The 21,099-nt window shown below is 43.0% G+C and overlaps 2 protein-coding genes across 3 annotated transcripts in view; both read left to right on the top strand.

Annotated features, from left to right (window-relative positions):
- Positions 1 to 2,358: 2,358 nt before the first annotated feature.
- Positions 2,359 to 4,775, top strand: cnrg (Retinal rod rhodopsin-sensitive cGMP 3,5-cyclic phosphodiesterase subunit gamma). The gene is made up of 4 exons (NM_001141834.2): positions 2,359 to 2,439; positions 4,021 to 4,253; positions 4,364 to 4,404; positions 4,529 to 4,775. The coding sequence occupies exons 2-4, from the start codon at positions 4,108 to 4,110 to the stop codon at positions 4,603 to 4,605; spliced, it is 264 nt and encodes an 87-aa protein (NP_001135306.1). The 5' UTR covers positions 2,359 to 2,439; positions 4,021 to 4,107; the 3' UTR covers positions 4,606 to 4,775.
- Positions 4,776 to 7,860: 3,085 nt separating this feature from the next.
- LOC106589896 (nuclear protein localization protein 4 homolog) overlaps positions 7,861 to 21,099 on the top strand; it is a 35,698-nt gene continuing 22,459 nt past the window's right edge. Inside the window, exons 1-9 of one of the 2 annotated variants that reach the window (XM_014180310.2) lie at positions 7,861 to 8,183; positions 9,292 to 9,372; positions 11,777 to 11,886; positions 12,083 to 12,313; positions 17,718 to 17,766; positions 17,869 to 17,963; positions 18,067 to 18,241; positions 18,912 to 19,091; positions 20,490 to 20,576. In XM_014180310.2, the coding sequence (XP_014035785.1) occupies positions 8,169 to 8,183; positions 9,292 to 9,372; positions 11,777 to 11,886; positions 12,083 to 12,313; positions 17,718 to 17,766; positions 17,869 to 17,963; positions 18,067 to 18,241; positions 18,912 to 19,091; positions 20,490 to 20,576 (1,023 nt within the window). In that variant the 5' untranslated portion in view covers positions 7,861 to 8,168. The remainder of the gene's footprint in view (positions 8,184 to 9,291; positions 9,373 to 11,776; positions 11,887 to 12,082; positions 12,314 to 17,717; positions 17,767 to 17,868; positions 17,964 to 18,066; positions 18,242 to 18,911; positions 19,092 to 20,489; positions 20,577 to 21,099) is intronic. The other variant, XM_014180312.2, reaches the window with a different exon arrangement.

Raw genomic sequence — 21,099 nt, 5'->3', positions numbered from 1 at the left:
CAGTCTATTTGGTCTGTCATTCATTTCAAATCTAATGCATGTAGATGATGAGCAAAATTGAAAACCGATTGGCCAATAACTACTGAGGTGAAATAATCCCACTGAGGTGAAATAATCCCGGCCTCACTGTGGGTTTACCCAATGTAATTAATTAACCAGAGAACAGAAGCCAGCCACTTTAATCCCCAACTCCAGTCAGAGTAATTGTTTTCTGTTTTTCAGAGTGAGGGAGGGGAGACGGCAGTGAAGTGAGCATCCATCCGAGAGCATATGGAGTGTCTTTAGAGTGAGGTACAAGTGAGTCATCTGGTGAGTAGCCTACCATGAAGACACTCACCGTAGAGGATTAGCCTATTTGGTGCGTCGAGTAATAGATCAGTCAATCTGAGATACTCCTGAGGGATGGGCATTGAGGCTTTGGTGACACCCCTTGGCCAGGCCAGGCCAGCCCAGAGAACCTGGCCCAGCAGATGGATGGAGAGAGGGTTACGTAAAAGGTGGGAGGGCTGGTCAGTAGGGATAGGACTGGAAGGTTCTGGTCAGTAGGGATAGGACTGGAAGGTTCTGGTCAGTAGGGATAGGACTGGAAGGTTCTGGTCAGTAGGGATAGGACTGGAAGGTTCTGGTCAGTAGGGATAGGACTGGAAGGTTCTGGTCAGTAGGGATAGGACTGGAAGGTTCTGGTCAGTAGGGATAGGACTGGAAGGTTCTGGTCAGTAGGGATAGGACTGGAAGGTTCTGGTCAGTAGGGATAGGACTGGAAGGATCTGGTCAGTAGGGATAGGACTGGAAGGTTCTGGTCAGTAGGGATAGGACTGGAAGGTTCTGGTCAGTAGGGATAGGACTGGAAGGTTCTGGTCAGTAGGGATAGGACTGGAAGGTTCTGGTCAGTAGGGATAGGACTGGAAGGTTCTGGTCAGTAGGGATAGGACTGGAAGGTTCTGGTCAGTAGGTATAGGACTGGAAGGTTCTGGTCAGTAGGTATAGGACTGGAAGGTTCTGGTCAGTAGGGATAGGACTGGAAGGTTCTGGTCAGTAGGGATAGGACTGGAAGGTTCTGGTCAGTAGGGATAGGACTGGAATGTTCTGGTCAGTAGGGATAGGACTGGAAGGTTCTGGTCAGTAGGGATAGGACTGGAAGGTTCTGGTCAGTAGGGATAGGACTGGAAGGTTCTGGTCAGTAGGGATAGGACTGGAAGGTTCTGGTCAGTAGGGATAGGACTGGAAGGTTCTGGTCAGTAGGTATAGGACTGGAAGGTTCTGGTCAGTAGGGATAGGACTGGAAGGTTCTGGTCAGTAGGGATAGGACTGGAAGGTTCTGGTCAGTAGGGATAGGACTGGAAGGTTCTGGTCAGTAGGGCTAGGACTGGAAGGTTCTGGTCAGTAGGGATAGGACTGGAAGGTTCTGGTCAGTAGGGATAGGACTGGAAGGTTCTGGTCAGTAGGTATAGGACTGGAAGGTTCTGGTCAGTAGGGATAGGACTGGAAGGTTCTGGTCAGTAGGTATAGGACTGGAAGGTTCTGGTCAGTAGGGATAGGACTGGAAGGTTCTGGTCAGTAGGTATAGGACTGGAAGGTTCTGGTCAGTAGGGATAGGACTGGAAGGTTCTGGTCAGTAGGGATAGGACTGGAAGGTTCTGGTCAGTAGGTATAGGACTGGAAGGTTCTGGTCAGTAGGGATAGGACTGGAAGGTTCTGGTCAGTAGGTATAGGACTGGAAGGTTCTGGTCAGTAGGGATAGGACTGGAAGGTTCTGGTCAGTAGGGATAGGACTGGAAGGTTCTGGTCAGTAGGGATAGGACTGGAAGGTTCTGGACATATGGAGAATCTTCATTACCATCCAAGTCAATAATGTATTATTAGCTACGTAATTCAGAATCTCTCGTGACAGTTTTCTCATTAAATCCAGGAACTGATTTGGTTCTGGGTGCCACGATGACATCATTCATCCAGTTGATTAATCCACACCTCCATGCAATGTGGTATCCCTTATTATGTCTCCATTTAGTTTGAAGGATTTTGAAGACTGTAGATAAAAGACCATTGAAGGTGTCATCTTGGATTTCATGTATGGAAAACATGCTAGAATACAATCAACACTAAATGCATTCAAGTTATTGCTGCCTTAGCGCTCCAATTAACTTCCATCCATCTCCCTTCACCCCCTCTTCTGCTCTGCGACCCTTCACAAGGGTCCCCCTGACTCCCACCCCCTGACCCCCACCCACTGAACCGCACCTCAGGCTAGAGCCGCGATAACAAGGGGTCAGTGATAGGAGGCGGGACATTCCTAATCTGCAAAGGGGCCATGAGGAATATAAGAAGTCCGGTCAGCCCAGCCTGGCCCTCAGAGCCAACCTAGCATAGAGACCCACACATCTGCTAGAGAGAGCTGCGCTCAGCGCCCACTCTTCTGGCTAGCCTTCACCCAAGCAGCAGGTGAGTACACCCACCATCCATTCAGACACATAGCCCATGATGACAGGGACGTGATGGATTTTGTAACTGTACTGTTGAACCTCGTAGAAAAGAGAGGAGGGGAGAGCAGTTTTTCAAGTAGTAAGAAAGTATACTACTTGCTGAATAGTTGGCACTTGAAGAGGGAATGCGTGTGGTTAAAGAGGGAATGTGTGAAGGGAGAGAGTTTTGACCGGTTATATTGATATTGGGAGTTTCTTGAATGGATTTAGAGAGAACTGCTTTATAACTTTGTAGTGTGGATACATTTTTCAGTTTGAGGTCTGTTTAATGTGTGAAATGTTCCTGATACACGTAGCAGTTTAAATTCGACAGACCCAGATCAATCACATTTCTGAACATTCTTGTATTGTCAATGAGAATGGAAATATGGCTGATTTTCATATTTCATTTTCTCAACTGCTGCTCAATGCATCATTGTGCATTGAAAGTGACCTCCTGTTGAGTTAAACATAATGTACAGCTGATCCCAGTAAGAAACATTCTAGAGCCTTGTTAGCTTTAGGAACACCATTGTATGAGGGGTAGATAATAGGATTGGTTCTTTTAGACCCTTTCTGCCTGCTCGGCATATTCTCCGTGTTGTCCTTGCACTAATAAGATTAGCCCAAGTGTAGATGGCTGGCCACTGGCTTGAAATGAGGAAGGAGGATGTGGTGGGAAAGGGAGGGGGGGTGCTTATTTACGTGAACTGGGGATTACATGATGAAATTGGGTCATTAGTTATTCGAGCTAGACATTCATTGGACATTAAATTACAAGGGCAATACGATCAGTAAGGGGATTAGGATGAGGTCTATATGTCAGACAAAGTTAAGGGCCAGGGACTTGTCTTTTAATTATATTTTATTATTACGCTGAAATGCTTACTTACGAGCCCTTTCCCAACAATGCAATTAAAAAGTAAGAAAATGAACAAATAGATCAAAATAACATAGTAACACAATAAAATAACAATAACGAGGCTATAGACAGGCTTTTGACAGGCTATAAACAAGGAGTACCGGTACTGAGTCAGTGTACTGGGGTATGAAGTAGTTGGTGTGATTGATTGAGGTAATATGTACATGTAGGTAGGGGTGAAATGCAGAAAGTCCAGGTAGCCGTTTAATTAACTGTTTAGCAGTCTTATTGCTTGGGGGTAGAAACTGTTCAGGAGCCATTTGGTCCCAGACTTGGTGCTTCAGTACTGTTTGCCGTTCGGTAGCAGAGAGAACAGACTGTGACTTGGGTGGCTGGAGTCTTTGACAATTTTTAGGGCCTTCCTCTGGCACCTCCTGGTATAGAGGTCCTGGATGGCAGGGAGCTCGGCCCCAGTGATGTACTGGGCCGAACACACTACCCTCTGTAACACCTTGTGGTCGGATGCCATACAGTTGCCATACCAAGAGGTGACGCAGCCAGTCAATACTCCAAACGGTCAATACTGAATTTCTTACCTCAACTCCAAACAGTAAATACCGAATTGATAAAACACCAAGCTATAACAATGTGAGCTCTATCATGAAATGTGGGTGTAATACAATCTGTTTCTCTCCCCAGTTGATGAGATTTCATCAAGACGACTTTACTTCAGAGAGGGATTGAACACATAACCAGCTGCACACACCAATCAGCTAACTAATAACCATGAATCTCGAGGTCCCCAAGTTGGAGATCAAGTCTGCCACCCGTGTCACTGGAGGCCCTGCAACACCACGTAAGGGACCCCCTAAATTCAAGCAGAGGCAGACTCGCCAGTTCAAGAGCAAGCCCCCAAAGAAGGGAATCCAGGGGTAAGGCCACTTTCATTGGGTTTCTTAGTCTCAAACAGGCATTCGACAAGTGCATAATGACATTTTCATGAGGTCTGATTGTAAATAAAGGATCTCTGTCTCCTTTACAGCTTTGGCGATGATATCCCTGGAATGGAGGGCTTAGGCACTGGTACGTTCATTATTACTGTCCATCTACTCTACCTGTGCCTTCCATAAAAACTGTAGAAAGCCATATTGTAGGGTTTGCTTGGCCTACTGACTTTTACTGAACGTAACGTGTGTTTCCTCTGCAGACATCACAGTAATCTGCCCCTGGGAGGCCTTCAACCACCTGGAGCTTAGCGAGCTGGCCAAATATGGTATCATCTAAGTCATCCAGACCTTCACCATCCATCCCACAGTCCTCTGCATCCACCTCCATCTACTTCAAACCATGCATGTGCCTCGAGCACTCTCACTGCGTTTGATTAGAACTATCAAACATAAACCAAAGCAAAGAATTGTCTGCAAAAAAATAAAAAAATAAAGAAAGCGTTACAGAAAATGAACCGTCTACACTCTTATCTATAACCTAAAAGGGTTCTTCTGCTGTCCCCGCTGTAGAACCCTTTGTAGATCCCTTTTTGCTACTGGGTAAAACCCTTTTAGTTCCAGGTAGAACCCTTGTGGGTTTCATGTAGAACCCTTTCCATAGAGTATTCCACATTGAACCCAAAAGGGTTCTACTTCTGCCTGGAACCAAAAAGGGTTCTACCTGGAACCAAAAATGTTTCTCCTATGGGAACGGCTAAAGAACCCTTTTGGAACACTTTTTTTCTAAGAGTGTATCCATCTTTCACTGGTTTCTTGTTTTGTTTCTGCAGCCAAAGTTCACATCATACAAAATGTCTGCTCATGATTAGGACTCTGTTCTGGTATCGTTGTCTATCGCAGCAACCGGCAGCCATTTTGCCCTTCTCTCCTCCACCATCGCCACGCGCTTCTCTTCTATCCTCTCCTTCACACGGAACACGACACTTACGAATCAAAGCAGCCTCAACCTTGAGTTGACAAACAAGTGACATACTCGTGAAATGGGTGGGTTCTCATTTCATGTGCCTCGGCACCTCTGCTACTCATCAGAGACGCCTGCCCATCTATGCTGAATATTACACATATAAAACATGACTCCTGTAGAGATGAGACAGCTGCTGGTCATTGCTAATCTGGAATCTGTCCCTGGGACAATGTGGATGAAGCTACATCATCCCACTCCCCTTTTCCCCTCCCTCACCTATCCATTAGTGTTACACACACACACACTTTAACAGAAGCACGATAATAACATTCTATCCTGTTTAACACTGGCATACTCTTTACTTCTCTTTTTCTTACACTGATTTTCTATATTTTTTATAATAAAGGATTTATGACTATCTTTATTATATGACATGTACAGTACCAACCAAAAGTTTGGACACAATTACTCATTCCAGGGTTTTTCTTTATTTTTACTATTTTCTACATTGTAGAATAATAGGGAAGACATCAAAACTATGAAATAACAAGAGAGTGCAAAGCTGTCATCAAGGCAAAGGGTGGCTATTTTGAAGAATCTCAAATATAAAATACATTTTGATTTGTTTAACACTTTTTTGGTTACTACATGATTCCATATGTAACATAAAAAATAAAGAAAAACCCATGAATGAGTAGGTGTGTCCAAACTTTTGACTGGTACTGTATATTCTAACTAAGTATATTCAGGGATATAAGCTTGTTTAATGGCTTGGAAAAAACACCTTGTCATTGGGAATTTTGGCTTTTGCTGCCTTTAGTTTTACCCCAAGCAGCATGATATACATGGGACAGTGGAGGCTGGTGGGATGAGCTGTAGGAGGATGGGCTCATTGTCATGGCTGAAATGGAATAAATGAAACAGAGTCGAACATGTGGTTCCCGTATGTTTGATGTGGTTGATACCATTCCATTCATTTACAATGAGCCCATCTTCCTATAGCTGCTCCCGCCAGTCTCCACTGACATAGATTGGAGATTAATGTGTGTGCAACAATACTACAATGGATGTAGGTGGCACTGACAGTCACTGCGCAGATTACCCACAAATCTCAGATGTCAAACTCGATTCCAAATGTGATTGTCACCTGATAACGTACCATGCTGTGATTGGGCAGTAGTAGTTGGTGATGTCTCGTGTTGTTGTTGTGCTTCTTTTTTGTAGGTTTCTCATCTTCCCCAATGCTCATGTTGACGTCTCTTTGACATATTATATAGTTGGGCATGTCATCTCTATTTCATTCATCTCATTCTTTTCATTATCACGCTTACCATCATTTTGTTTTCTTGTGTTTCATAGTAGTTTCATATTAATTTCAATTGTATATTTCATTGAATCATATTTCCAGAGATCAATGTACCCGTATGGCCAGTTCCATTTTAATAGCATATATCGTTCATAGATGTATGTATTATATGATTGCATGTTCTGTCTTTTACTTTGTCCATCGCATGTTGGCATTGTGTCCTGTGTGTATTGTGTTTATGCTGCATGCTTGTCTTTTCATTATGTTCACTGTATTTTGTAGTTGTGCGCTGCAGTTTGTAGTTGTGTACTCATGTAGAAGACAATCTTTCCTCTTCATTATCTCTGCATCATCTCATAATATAAATCATTCATAGTGGGTAAAAAGGCCCAAAAAATAATCAAGGACAACAACCACCCGAGCCACTGCCTGTTCACCCCACTGCATCTTAGTGCAAGAGGCATCACTGCAGTACCTGGTTCGAATCCAGGCTGCACACATCCGGCCATGATTGGGAGTACCATAGGGGGGCACACTATTGGCCCAGCATCGTCCGGGTTTAGCCGGGGTAGGCCATCATTGTAAATAAGAATTTATTCTTAACTGACTTGCCTAGTTAAATAAAAGTTAAATAAAATAAAAAATAATCCAGAAGGCGAGGTCAGTACAGGTGCATCGAAGCTGGGACAGAAAGACTGAAAAACAGCTTCTATTTCAAGGCCATCAGACTGTTAAATAGCCATCACTAGCACCTTAGAGGCTGCTGCCCTATATACATAGACTTGAAATCACTGGCCACTTAAATCATTGGATCACTAGTCACTTTAATAATGTTTACATACTTTGAACAACTCATCTCATGTATATACTGAATTATATTCTATTCTACTGTATTTTAGTCTATGCCGCTCTGACATTGCTTGTCCAAATATTGATATATTCTTAACTCCATTCCTTTACTTTCAATTTGTGTGTATTGTGTGTATTGTTGTGAAATTGTTAGATATTACTGCACTGTTGGAGCTAGAAACACAAGCATTTCGCAACACCCGCAATAACATCTGCTAAACATGTGTATGTGACCAATAAAATTTCATTTGACATAATGTTAGCAGTGTGATAACGTTAAAGTTCAGGGTTAGTTTTAAAATCCGATTTAAAAAAGATACATTGTGTAAATAGGCGCGGTTTAGCCATAATTATGACTTTTTGTAAGTAGTGACGTCCCTCTCACTTCGCCGCTTCCTCTTTTCTCTAACGAGCACAGTAAAGCAGGCCGAAATGGCTCCCACAAAAAGTGTAGGGCTCGTCAATTTCAACAACAGCCAACAAATTACTCGTATTTTTTGTTATCATTTCATTTAAATTAAAGGTGGTTACTTTATCGAGGGCATAATAAACGGGAAATCCTGCTAAAAATAAAGTGGCGGAAATATTTTATATTGATTGTTTCACTCGGGCAATTGATGAGGAGGGACACTCGTGTACGGACTTGTTAGCGTGTAACGCCCGGTGTTTGAATTGTGGGATGGAGTTTCGTTGACTCTGTCCAGTCAGTCAATTTTTAATCTCTGACATCGTTCTAGTTTGTTACACAGCGAAATACATCGGGAGCACAAACCCGAACATCATGGCAGAAAATATTGTAAGTGTGACAACACATTGTAGTTACTGATAAAATATTGTGGATTGTTAGCCGGCTAGGTAGCTAACTTCGCTAGCTAACGTTACCGAAGTCTGATTATCGGAGTGATGAGGCAGCAGAATTAGCCACTTGCTAGCGTCAGTACTAGAATGACAGGGCCTAGATAACTGCTAACTCACTGTTAGCAAGCTTAGCTAGTCAGAAATGTTTGAATTAAAATGTGCCCGTATGTGCGGTCGTTTTCAGTTAAACTATCTTATTTAATTAGCAAGTACATAGTATATTAACTTTAATAACGTTATCTCTGTAACGTTATTGGATTTAAAAAATGCGTGGACGTTCACTTTGAGAAAGGGGACATTGGGGACATTGTTGACTTTGTTAACTAGCTATTTAGCTACATACAGTACCTGTGGTTAGCAAGCTAACTGGTTTTTATCAACATAACCCTGGCCTCTAGTTTTTTTTGCAGGAAAGAAACAACAGTTGGCTAACTTTGGAACAATACAATCAAGTCAGTGTTTTTAGCTTGTATTCAACTTGTGGCAGAAAAATTGACTTAGCAAACATTAGTTAGCCACAATATCGGCTAGCTAACTTTAGCTAGTGTTGTTATCTTCGCTCATTCGAGGTAAAACAATCCAACTAAGTTAGCTTATGACCTGAAAACCAGTCACTGGTATTTTAACTGGCCCATGGCATGATATATGCTGCTCATGTCAATTAAAATTCCTAACTAACTAAACTAGCTACTGTAAATTTACTATCACAACCATGTTATTGCTTGTGAATTATGACCCCGTGTGTCATGATAAAGGTAAACGACAATGGTGTCAACGAGCCTCCACCCACATTTATGCACTGTCATCGACCTGACACTGAAAGAGACTCTAGCAGAACAATCTAACAAGCAGTGTCATGTTTTCATTGGGTTGCAGTTAACAATAAATGTAGCCGAGCCAGCTCATGGTTCATCAAATTAGCTAATGAGTCATGACCAATATGGTTTCCCCAATGGATGTATTTGGTTTGGTAAAGCAATCTAAATTCAAGGAAACAACATACTATATCATGGTTTTTAGAATGTAATGTTTTTCCTAATTTACAGATCATCAGGGTTCAGTCCCCGAACGGGATGAAGAAGATCCCAGCCACCAAGAAGGAGACAGCAGCCGCTTTCCTCAATAAGGTATTAAAGTATGGATGCATGATATGAAGACAAACATGGACTCTCAGTGGTACTCTAGGCTATATGGTTGGGCCGTGTACAACAAACAGTACTTCCCACAAACACATGGGAAACTTGTGGTTCTTTCTGTCATTCTGTTGTCATATTCATAGCACATTCTGTCCAACTGTGCTATTGGCCAGCTACTATCAGAAGATAGACATTTATACATCTTTATCTCCCTGTGCCTAGCCTGTGCACAACCTCTGTTAATTTATGTATGAAGCAGGCAGCTCTGCAGGAAAGCGAAGGTATTTCTGCAGTGTTTACCCCCCCTTGCCTGTGCAGTTAATGGGATCCACTGTTGATGGATCCGATGCATGGCTCAGCAGAGACCTGTGTGTGTGTCTGTAGGGAAAGCTGTGAGTTATGTGGGGAGAGAATGGTGTGCAATGCAATGTTTTTAAACAACGCGCTATCAATAGATTAACCACAGCAGCTGCTTGCTATCCTGCCAGGATAAAACCACTTGGGAGTACCTAGCTACCTTCCAGTAAGGGTTTTCCATTCCGAATCCACTTCATCTAGCCAGATTGTGTTTGGATGAGATGGATATGAATGTCTAACTGTGGCTTAGCAGCATTTCGATAATGACAGTAAAATATGTGCAACGCCTTGGGTACAACTGGACCTCAGCGACTGCGAGACAGTATTGGGTAGGAAATCTTAAGTGGGAGTCTAATTTCCACATCAATGGCTGAATCAGGAGTGGCCGACTGTTTCGGTCACCGTGGAGAAGGGTTGCCTGCGGCAGTGCCCTATTAAAAATGCATGTCTTTCAGTTAAAAAAAGAAATGTGTTGCAGATCAATGAGGGTATTTTTTTTTATTCCCTGGCCTCAGATGTACAGTCACTTAGTCAGTGATGGGGAGAGATGGAAATAGAGAGTTGCATGAAGAGCTCAGAGAGGCCTTTATTAACCCATAAGAGTCTAAGCTGGGTGGGGAGGGCGTGGGTCCAGGAAGCTATATGGAATTGTTTAACAAGATTATACCAAGGATCATTTTGCTATTTGATTTAGAATTATATGACCCCTCAAGGTATCTTTTTGTTTGGTATTTTTCTGAATTTCTTGGGGGGTCCTTTCTGCTATTAGCTCATTGAATAACGTATTCACTACACGGAACATACACACACACACACACACACACACACACACAACCGGTCAAACATTTTTAGAACACCTACTCATGAAAGGGTTTTTACTATTTTCTACATTGTATAATAATAGTGAAGACATTAAAACTATGAATTAACACATGGAATCATGTAGTAACCAAAAAATGGTTAAACAAATCAAAATATATTTGAGATTCTTCAAAGTAGCCACCCTTTGCCTTGATGACAGATATGTACACGCTTGGCATTCTCTCAACCAGCTTCATGAGGTAGTCACCTGGAATGCATTTCAATTAACCGGTGTGCCTTAAGTTAATTTGTAGAATTGCCACAAAGTTGGATGCACAGAATCGTCTAGAATGTCATTGTTTGCTGTAGCATTAAGATTTCCCTTCACTAGGACTAAGGGGCATAGCCCTAACCATGAAAAACAGCCCCAGACTGGAATTCCTGCCCCACCAATTCACTGAGCACATCTGTTAGGCCATTCTACTGCCAATGTTTGTCTATGGCGATGTGTGTGGCTGAAATAGCTGAACCACTCATTTGAAGGGGTGTCCACATACTTTTGTGTGTGTACTTTACTGAAATAAAAAAGTTGGATTGAAACCTGCTTAGTGACACTTGCTTTAACCTTCCAGTTTGACAACATGGACATCCTCAGTCATTCATTTTTTTACCTGCTGATCTCTTGGAATTATGACTTATCCTTTGTTGTTGAGATGTGACCTACAGTACAACAGTTGACTTTCTTTGCACCACTAAAGCATTATGGATTTGATTAAATGCAAGAAAGCTCACTTAGGCTCAGAGGACTCCTATTATTAAATCTTGGATGTCTCTATGATAATGACCATAGACTCTGACAGTCTTACTTTCTCCTCTGTCAGCCTGCTGTTTGGTAATCCACTTTGACAGTTTAATGGGTAGTGGAAATAAGTGGAGTGAACACTCTTTGTTAAACACACAGTTGATAGAAGGATTAGCGAGACATGAGCGTTCTACACAACCAGATTTCTTGCGGTCTTTATGTTGACCCTTTTTTTTTTCTTAGTTCATGGGCTTTTAATAGACAATTAGACACTTTACTTTATACTACAGTCTGGATGTACCATGCTCCAGGAGACAAGTGGCCCTACTTAACCCTCAACTAAAGCTCATTGTTATCTAGTCTCTTCCCACAGCCGTGCCATGAGTCTGGCAAGCGAGACAGGACTAATCGTCATTACTCTGTTTCTACTGTCAGGTGGGCAAAGAGTTTGGCTTCCCCTCCAATGGCTTCACCATCTTCCTGAACCGTAACAAGACTGACGAGATCCAGTCCCAGAATAAGACCCTCAGCCTGCTGAAGATCAAGTGAGTTAGGAGCAACATTGAATTGTTACTATTAGACCTATTACACACATGGATCACTAGTCGTTAGACTGCTCCATTTAGCGAGCTACAACATGTTGTCATCAATATCGTCACTTCAGCATTTTACCTTGGATTGTCATTATGCTCATTGTGTGTGTGGGTGAATTTAATGTGTGTAATTCTTCCCTCCCTCTAGACATGGAGACATGCTCTACCTGTACCCCTCGGGCTCCCCAGGACCAGCAGGAGAGACCATGGACGTGGCCACGCCTCACTCGTCATCACTACCCTCTACCTCCCATTCGTCCTCTTCTTCATCGTCCGTGATGTCACGCTCTCACTCGGCTCCCCACATCTCCGAGGACGAGATCGACCAGTACCTGGCCAAGCAGGAGGGAAAGATCTACAGGAACAAAGATCCACAGCTGTAAGAGCTTTTATTTTACTTTCTATATGTTGTATTTAAGCAATGATCTAGAAGAACGGTGATCCACAGCTGTAAGATTTATATATAATACCTGTCACAAGTTTGGATACACCTACTCATTCCAGGGTTTTTCTTTATTTTTAATATTTTCTGCATTGTAGAATTATAGTGAAGAGGTCACAACTATGAAATAACACATGGAATCATGTAGTAACCAAAAAGGGTTTAAAAAAAAATCCAAATATATTTGAGATTCTTCAAAGTAGCCACCCTTTGCCTTGATGACAGCTTTGGACACCTTGGTATTCTCTCAACCAGCTTCATGAGGTAGTCACCTGGAATGCATTTCAATTAACAGGTGTCCCTTGTTAATTTGTGGAATTTCTTTCCTTAATAATGCGTTATGAGCCAATCAGTTGTGGTATACAGAAGGTAGCCCTATTTGGTAAAAGACCAAGTCCATATTATGGCAAGAACAGTCCATCATTACTTTAAAACATGAAGGTCAGTCAATCTGGAAAACGTCAAGAGCTTTGAAAGTTTCTTCAAGTGCAGTTGCAAAAACCATCACATCAAGCGTTATGATGACACTGGCTCTCATGAGGATTGCCATGGGAAAGGAAGACCCAGAGTTAACTCTGCTGCAAAGGATAAGTTCATTAGTTACCAGCCTCAGAAGTTGCAGGCCAAATAAATGCTTCAGATTTCAAGTAACACACATCTCAACATCAATTGTTTAGAGGAAACTGTGTAAATCAGGCAATCATGGTCGAATTGCTGCAAAGAAACCACTACTAATCAAAACAAATGTATTTATATAGCCCTTCTTACATCAGCTGATATCTCAAAGTGCTGTACAGAAACCCAGCCTAAAACCCCAAATAGCAAGCAATGCAGGTGTAGAAGCACAGTGGCTAGGAAAAACTCCCTAGAAAGGCCAAAACCTAGGAAGAAACCAAGAGAGGAACCAGGCTATGAGGGGTGGCCAGTCCTCTTCTGGCTGTGCCGGGTTGAGATTATAACAGTACATGGCCAAGATGTTCAAATGTTCATAAATTACCAGCATGGTCAAATAATAATAATCACAGTAGTTGTCGAGGGTGCAACAGGTCAGCAACTCCAGAGTAAGTGTCAGTTGGCTTTTTCATAGCCGACCATTGAGAGTATCTCTACCGCTCCTGCTGTCTCTAGAGAGTTGAAAACAGCAGGTCTGGGACAGGGAGCATGTCCGGTGAACAGGTCAGGGTTCCATAGCCGCAGGCAGAACATTTGAAACTGGAGCAGCAGCATGGCCAGGTAGACTGGGGACAGCAAGGAGTCATCATGCCAGGTAGTCCTGAGGCATGCTCCTAGGGCTCAGGTCCTCCGAGAGAATTAGAGAGAGCATATTTAAATTTACACAGGACACCGGATAAGACAAGAGAAATACTCCAGATGTAACAGACTGACCCTAGCCCCCCGACACACAAACTACTGCAGCATAAATACTGGAGGCTGAGACAGGAGGGGTCAGGAGACACTGTGGCTCCATCCGATGATACCCCCGGACAGGGCCAAACAGGCAGGATATAACCCCACCCACTTTGCCAAAGCACAGCCCCCACACCACTGGAGGGATATCTCCAACCACCAACTTACCATCCTGAGACAAGGCCGAGTATAGCCCACAAAGATCTCTGCCACGGCACAACCCAAGGTGGGGCGCCAACCCAGACAGGAAGACCACGTCAGTGACTCAACCCACTCAAGTGACGCACCCCTCCCAGGGACGGCATGGAAGAACACCAGTAAGCCAGTGACTCAGCCCCTGTAATAGGGTTAGAGGCAGAGAATCCCAGTGGAGAGAGGGGAACCAGCCAGGCAGAGAGAGCAAGGGCGCCAATAAAATACTTGCTTGTGCCAAGAAACACGAGCAATAGACAATAGACCGGTGGAAATCTGTCCTTTGGTCTGATGAGTCCAAATTTGAGATTTTTGGTTCCAACCGCCATGTCTTTGTGAGACACAGGGTAGGTGAACTGTGCATGTGTCGTTCCCACCGTGAAGCATGGATGAGGAGGTGTGATGGTGTGGGGGGGGCTTTGCTTTTATTTAGAATTCAAGGTCACACTTAACCAGCATGTCTACCACAGCATTCCGCAGTGAAACGCCATCCCATCTGGTTTGCGCGTAGTGGGACTATCATTTGTTTTTCAATTGGACAATGATCCAACACAACTCCGGGCTGTGTAAGGGCTATTTGACCAAGAAGGAGAGTGATGGAGTGCTGCATCAGATGACCTGGCCTCCACAATCATCTGACCTCAACCCAATTAAGATGGAAAAGCAGCCAACAAGTGCTCAGCATATGTGGGAACTCCAAGACTTTTGGAAAAGCATTCCAGGTGAAGTTGGTTAAGAGAATGCCAAGAGTGTGCAAAGCTGTCAATGGCTATTTTGAAGAATCTCAAATTTAGCAGGTGCTATTTGATGCACCAAACTATTTTAAGCAACTGGGATTTTAATCCAGGATGGGGGTCTCTGCTGTAACCAAGAAGATCTTGACATCTAGCCACTTATCATGAGCTGGATATGATTTAGGTATACTTATAGTTAAAAGCAGTGGCCGTCGGTATTTCAAAATGCCCCGGTATAAGCGGTATTTCGCCCAAGCCTACCACAGTCATATATAGTAGCCTTAGGCATCTGGAATCTGCTTTGGGCGAGTGACATTTTTGTCCCGAAGACGACTGTTAATTCACATTTGACTCGAGTGTTACTTGTGTATTGCAGTTTAGGGTCTCAAAACAAAAAAAGATACCTAGCCATGTGATGATCACAGTTCTTCTCCTTACATTTCTCCTTTTCCCTCCCTTACGTGTCTCTCACTCATCTTCAATCTGACGCTCCTTCTACACATCCACGCTCCACTCCCATTAGGCATACAGAAATGATTGCCTATCTAACTGATGGGATACACTAACATCATCTGTAGAAGGGGTTCATTCCTTGCCAAATAAAGTCCGCTTGATCACAAATTCAAAATGGGCTGGTTGGTTAAAGTAGGGAAGTGTGTGTGTGTGTGTGTTCCAACCACAAGCTGCAGTTTTGGAGTAATAGATTAGGCTTTTTTTTGGCGAACTGCTACGGTGTGCCTTTTCAGAATAGGTTCCACTCCCCCAGGTTCCAGACTGAAATATGCAACAACAACATTGTTTTAAGGAAGGCAAGTTGCTTATTCATTATCCTAGGGGCCTACTTTGGTTTCATGTTTTAACAAAAGCCTGCCCATCTATTTTTAAGCTCACTAATCGAACAGGGAAAAAGAAAACGCATCAAATCCGGCGTTTTAGGCCTACTGGTTAAAAAGGGAAGTATTTTAACGTTCTAATGCTGTTACCTGTAGGCACAGCTAGAACAATGAGACAGATATTTCACCGGATGTATAAATGTGAAGCATCCGCCTGGCGTTTCCACTCACTACCAAATATGGTAGTGGGAGAAGCTAAAAGCAGATGCATTTTAGCTGACATTCTGCAATCTTTTTTTCTTTGATTTTTAAACACTTGATGTCAATATAGATCTCGCTAGTCTCAACGTCAACAGTGAAGAGGCGACTCCGGGATGTTGGCCTTCTAGGCAGAGTTCCTCTGTCCAGTGTCTGTCCTTTTGCCCATCTTAATCTTTTCTTTTTATTGGCCAGTCTGAGAGATGGCTTTTTCTTTGCAACTCTGCCTAGAAGATCAGCATCCCGGAGTCGCCTCTTCACTGTTGACGTTGAGACTGGTGTTTTGCGAATACTATTTAATGAAGCTGCCAGTTGAGGACTTGAGGCGTCTGTTTCTCAAACGAGACACTCTAATGTACTTGTCCTCTTGCTCAGTTGTGCACCGGGGCCTCCCACTCATTCTATTCTGGTTAGAGACAATTTCTAAGTTCTTTGTTTCTGGCCATTTTGAGCCTGTAATCAAACCCACAAATGCTGATGCTCCAAATACTCTAATAGTCTAAAGAAGGCCAGTTTTATTGCTTCTTTAACTCAGGACAACAGTTTTCAGCTGTGCTAATATAATTGCAAAGGGGTTTTCTAATGATCAACTAACCTTTTAAATGATAAACTTGGATTAGCTAACACAACGTGCCATTGGAACACAGGAGTGATGGTTGCTGATAATGGTCCTCTGTACGCCTATGTAGATATTCCATAAAAAATCTGCCGTTTCCAGCTACAATAGTCATTTACAATCTTAACCATGTCTACACTGTATTTCTGATCAATTTGATATTTTAATGGTCTAAAAAATTAGCTTTTCTTTCAAAAACAAGTGACCCCAGACTTTTGAACATGTGTATATGTATGTATCTTTTTTTATTATTTTTTTATTACTCTCAACCTAACCTACGTTACATAAACTGCAATGACAATAGGTGGTCAGCTAGCTAGAAGGTTGTCTTTAGTCGCAAAACGTTCCGTTATTTTCCAGTCCATTTAAATGTTGAGCTCGAGGTGAGTTAGTCCTCCAACCGCTAGAGTGTCCGAAGTTTGGGGGGAAATTAGCTAGGCCGTTGACAATGCCTGCCTGCATATCAACTGCAATCATTTCTGTAGTCGGGTGTTAGTGATGACGTACCTCGCGCTTTATATCCGTGACCAAAAATGTGAAAGATGCATCAATTAATTAATCAAATGTATTTATAAAGCCCCTTTTACACCAGCAGTTGTTACGAAGTGCTTATACGGAAACCCAGTGTAAAACCCCAAAGAGCAAGCAATGCAGCTGTAGAAGCACGTGGCTGTGCTGTGACGTTAGCAAGGCCACGGGGGCTGCGCTGTGACGTTAGCAAGGCCACGGGGGCTGCGCTGTGACGTTAGCAAGGCCACGGGGGCTGCGCTGTGACGTTAGCAAGGCCACGGGGGCTGCGCTGTGACGTTAGCAAGGCCACGGGGGCTGCGCTGTGACGTTAGCAAGGCCACGGGGGCTGCGCTGTGACGTTAGCAAGGCCACGGGGGCTGCGCTGTGACGTTAGCAAGGCCACGGGGGCTGCGCTGTGACGTTAGCAAGGCCACGGGGGCTTATTTGTTCAAGGTTTTCCTTTCTATGTTAATAATAATCAGCAGCTGTTAGTTTTTGTTTTTATAACTGCATTGTGATTTGAATTTTGTGGAGATACATTGTTTTTCTTAACGTTAAGGAATTAATTTAGTTTAAACGTTCACACCCCTAACAGGAGCATCGGTCCACATCGGTCCAAGATATTAATATACATAAAGCTCTATAGGAACAGAGATCCACAGCTGTAAGATATGAATATACATAATTTATAGGAACAGAGATCCACAGGCATAAGAGAGACTGTTGCCAGCTAGTTATGTAATTGTATTAAGCCATTCAATTGTATCAGTGTAATGGTTCAGTTGTTTCAGGTGTCGACATGGATCTATGGGAAAGTGCGTGCACTGTGTGCCCCTAGAGGTAAGTGCTCTTTCCTCCTTCATTCCAACAATTTACTGTTCTTCTTTCAAATTGTTTTACGTGTCAACTTTGCTGTGAGTTTAATTGTTTTCTATCTGCCAGCCTTTTGACGAGGAGTACTTGAGTCATCTAGAGCCACCTGTCAAGCACATGTCATTCCATGCCTACATCCGCAAACTGACAGGAGGCGCTGACAAGTGAGTGGCACCAGGTTCCAGATCTGTCTGTATTGTCTTGGCAACATGTTTGTCATGACAACATCAATAGAATATACACTCTGTATACTCTGCTCTTTTCTAGCAGGAGGATTGGCCACATCTACAAGCTGTTTGTCTTTATGTTCCTCTACAGAGGGAAGTTTGTGGCCCTGGAGAACATCAGCTGTAAGATCAAGTCGGGCTGCGAGGGCCACCCCCCCTGGCCAGAGGGGATCTGCACAAAGTGCCAGCCCAGCGCCATCACCCTCAATAGACAAGTACACCCTATAACTCTCTCCACTTTACTGCCAAGGGTCCATCTCAATACTCCTCTTTACTGCCAAGGGTCCATCTCAATACTCCTCTTTACTGCCAAGGGTCCATCTCAATACTCCTCTTTACTGCCAAGGGTCCATCTCAATACTCCTCTTTACTGCTAAGGGTCCATCTCGGGAAGTCTCAAGCAGGGTTTCCCAAACTCGGTCCTGGGGCCCCCCCCCTGGGCGCATGTTTCATTTTTAATTTGTTTTGCACTAGCACTACGCTGCTGATTTTTAAAAGAACCAACTCATTGAGCTTTGATTATTTGAATGATCGGTGTAGTGCTAGGGCAAAAACCAAAGTGTGTCCCTGGAGAGGGGGGTGGGGCAGGACTGAGTTTGGCAAACCCTTTTCTAGAGTAGCTCCTCCTTGTTTCCTTGGCTTCATTTAGTCATTGGGTCTCACAGGATGGGTGATAACAAGGCAATATGATGGATTGGTACTTACAAGGCTTTTTGTTTTCACTTTTTCACGTGTCCACTTCTGTCACATCAGTTCAGATTAGAAAAGGACATGAGGAGAGGAATCCACTGTAACCTATTCAAATGCACCTCAAGAGGTTTCTCAACCTCTACTCATTCCTAGTGGAGATGTTGATTTAATAACCTGCCTCATCCCTGCCAACAGAAATACAGACATATAGACAACATCATGTTTGAGAACCACACCATCGCAGACCGTTTCCTGGACTTCTGGAGGAAGACGGGCAGCCAGAGGATGGGCTACCTGTACGGCAGGTACACGGAGCACAAAGACATCCCTCTGGCCATCAGAGCTGAGGTCGCTGCCATCTACGAACCCCCGCAGGTGAGTGTTCTGCACTCTGGAGTCAGTCCAATGGTTTGTTAGTGAGTTGTAGATGTAGTAAGATTAGTTAACCACAGGATGGCAGTAGGTTCACTTCCAATGGGGAATGGGTATTGATGAAGTGCTGCCATTGCAGGAGCAGTATTTTTATCAGACTTAATCAGATCATTCTATCTACACTGAACAAAAATGCATACACCACATGTAAAGTGTTGGTCCCATGTTTCATGAGCTAAAATATAAGTTTACAGAAATGTTCCATACACACAAGAAGCTTATTTCTCTCAAATGTTGTGCACAAATGTGTTTACATCCCTGTTAGTGAGCATTTCTCCTTTGCCAAGATAATCCATCCACCTGACAGGTGTGGCATATCAAGAAGCTGATTAAACAGCACGATCATTACACAGGTGCACCTTGTGCTGGTTACAATAAAAGGCCACTAAAATGTGCAGTTTTGTCACATAACACAATGCCACAGATGTCTGAAGTTGTGGGGGAGTGTGCAATTGGCATGATGACTGCAGGAATATCCACCAGAGCTGTTGCCAGATAATTGAATTCATTTCTCTACCATAAAGCCTCCTGCAACATGGCAGTTCGTCAAACCGACCTCACAACCGCTGACCCACGTGTATGGATCAAAGTTGTGAACAGAGTGTCCCCTTGGTGGGGTTATGGCAGAGTTGCAATGGAAAAAGCCATACCTCAGTCTGGCCAATAAAAAAAGATTAAGATGGGCAAAAGAACAGACAGTGGACAGAGGAACTCTGCCTAGAAGGTCAGCATCCCGGAGTCACCTCGTCACTGTTGACGTTGAGACTGGTGTTTTGCTGGTACTATTTAATGAAGCTGCCAGTTGAGGACTTGTGAGGCATCTGTTTCTCAAACGAGACACTCTAATATACTTGTCCTCTTGCTCAGTTGTGCACCGGGACCTCCCACTCTTTTATTTAATTATTTTTTTATTTTCTGGTTAAGGACAGTTTGCACTCTCCTGTGAAGGGAGTAGTACACAGTGTTGTACGAGATATTCAGTTTCTTGGCAACTTCTCACATGGAATAGCCTTCATTTCTCAGAACAAGAATAGACTAACAAGTTTCAGAAGAAAGGTCTTTGTTTCTGGCCATTTTGAGCATGTAATCGAACCCACAAATGCTGATACTCAACTAGTCTAAAGAAGGCCAGTTTTATTGCTTCTTTAATCAGAACAACAATTTTCAGTTGTGCTAATTAAATATATATATATATATATATATATATATATATATTTTATTTATTTCTTAGGCTATTGGCAACAACTTTAAGGTTGTGTACTTTTTTTAGACATTTTTTTATCCTACATGTTTTATTTAGTTTGTTGAATTTGAGCTCTTGTGAATTCCTCTGTCCATCAGATTGCCACCCAGAACAGTCTTGAGCTGGTAGAGGACCCTAAAGCTGCAGCCGTGGAGGAGATCGCAGCCAAACTGGGCCTGCGCAAGGTTAGACGACACCACTAGCTAAAACTATGGACTTTATTTTTCCCATGTCCCTGATCCAGATTTTGAACCTGCCTAGTACCCTACATACCTCTAATCTATTGTGCTCTTCAATATGTGTCCAGCTGACTTAGTGCCACATTTGTATTTTGATGTCACAATTTATCACAGCATTGGAGGGGTAGTATACTTTTCCATGTACAACCCTTCATCTGGGTCACTAGTCACTTTAAAAAAATGCCACTTTAAATAATTCCACTTTAATGTGTATATATCTTACATTACTCATGTGTTTACTGTATTTTATACCATGTATTGCACCTTACCTATGCCGCTCAGCCATCGCTCATCAATATATTTATATGTACATATTCTCATTCACCCCTTTTTTTTCTTCTTTTTTTTAGATTTGTGTGTATTAGGTAGTTGTTGGGAAATAGTTCGATTACTTGTTAGATATTTCTGCACTGTCGGAACCAGAAGCACAAGCATTTCGCTACACTCTCATTAACATATGCTAACCATG

The sequence above is a fragment of the Salmo salar genome, chromosome ssa28 (genome assembly GCF_905237065.1).
Source record: "Salmo salar chromosome ssa28, Ssal_v3.1, whole genome shotgun sequence".
In the NCBI taxonomy this organism is placed as follows: domain Eukaryota; kingdom Metazoa; phylum Chordata; class Actinopteri; order Salmoniformes; family Salmonidae; genus Salmo; species Salmo salar.
Note: the sequence above shows the minus strand (reverse complement) of the source record. Positions and strands in the feature narration are given on the sequence as shown.

What these genes read in the sequence shown, in the direction of transcription:
- cnrg (NM_001141834.2), top strand. Translation starts at nt 4,108, where the DNA reads ATGAATCTCGAGGTCCCCAAGTTGGAGATCAAGTCTGCCACCCGTGTC. An exon ending in CCAAAGAAGGGAATCCAGGG is followed by an intron (nt 4,254 to 4,363) that starts GTAAGGCCACTT and finishes TCTCCTTTACAG; the next exon opens with CTTTGGCGATGATATCCCTG. An exon ending in AATGGAGGGCTTAGGCACTG is followed by an intron (nt 4,405 to 4,528) that starts GTACGTTCATTA and finishes TTTCCTCTGCAG; the next exon opens with ACATCACAGTAATCTGCCCC.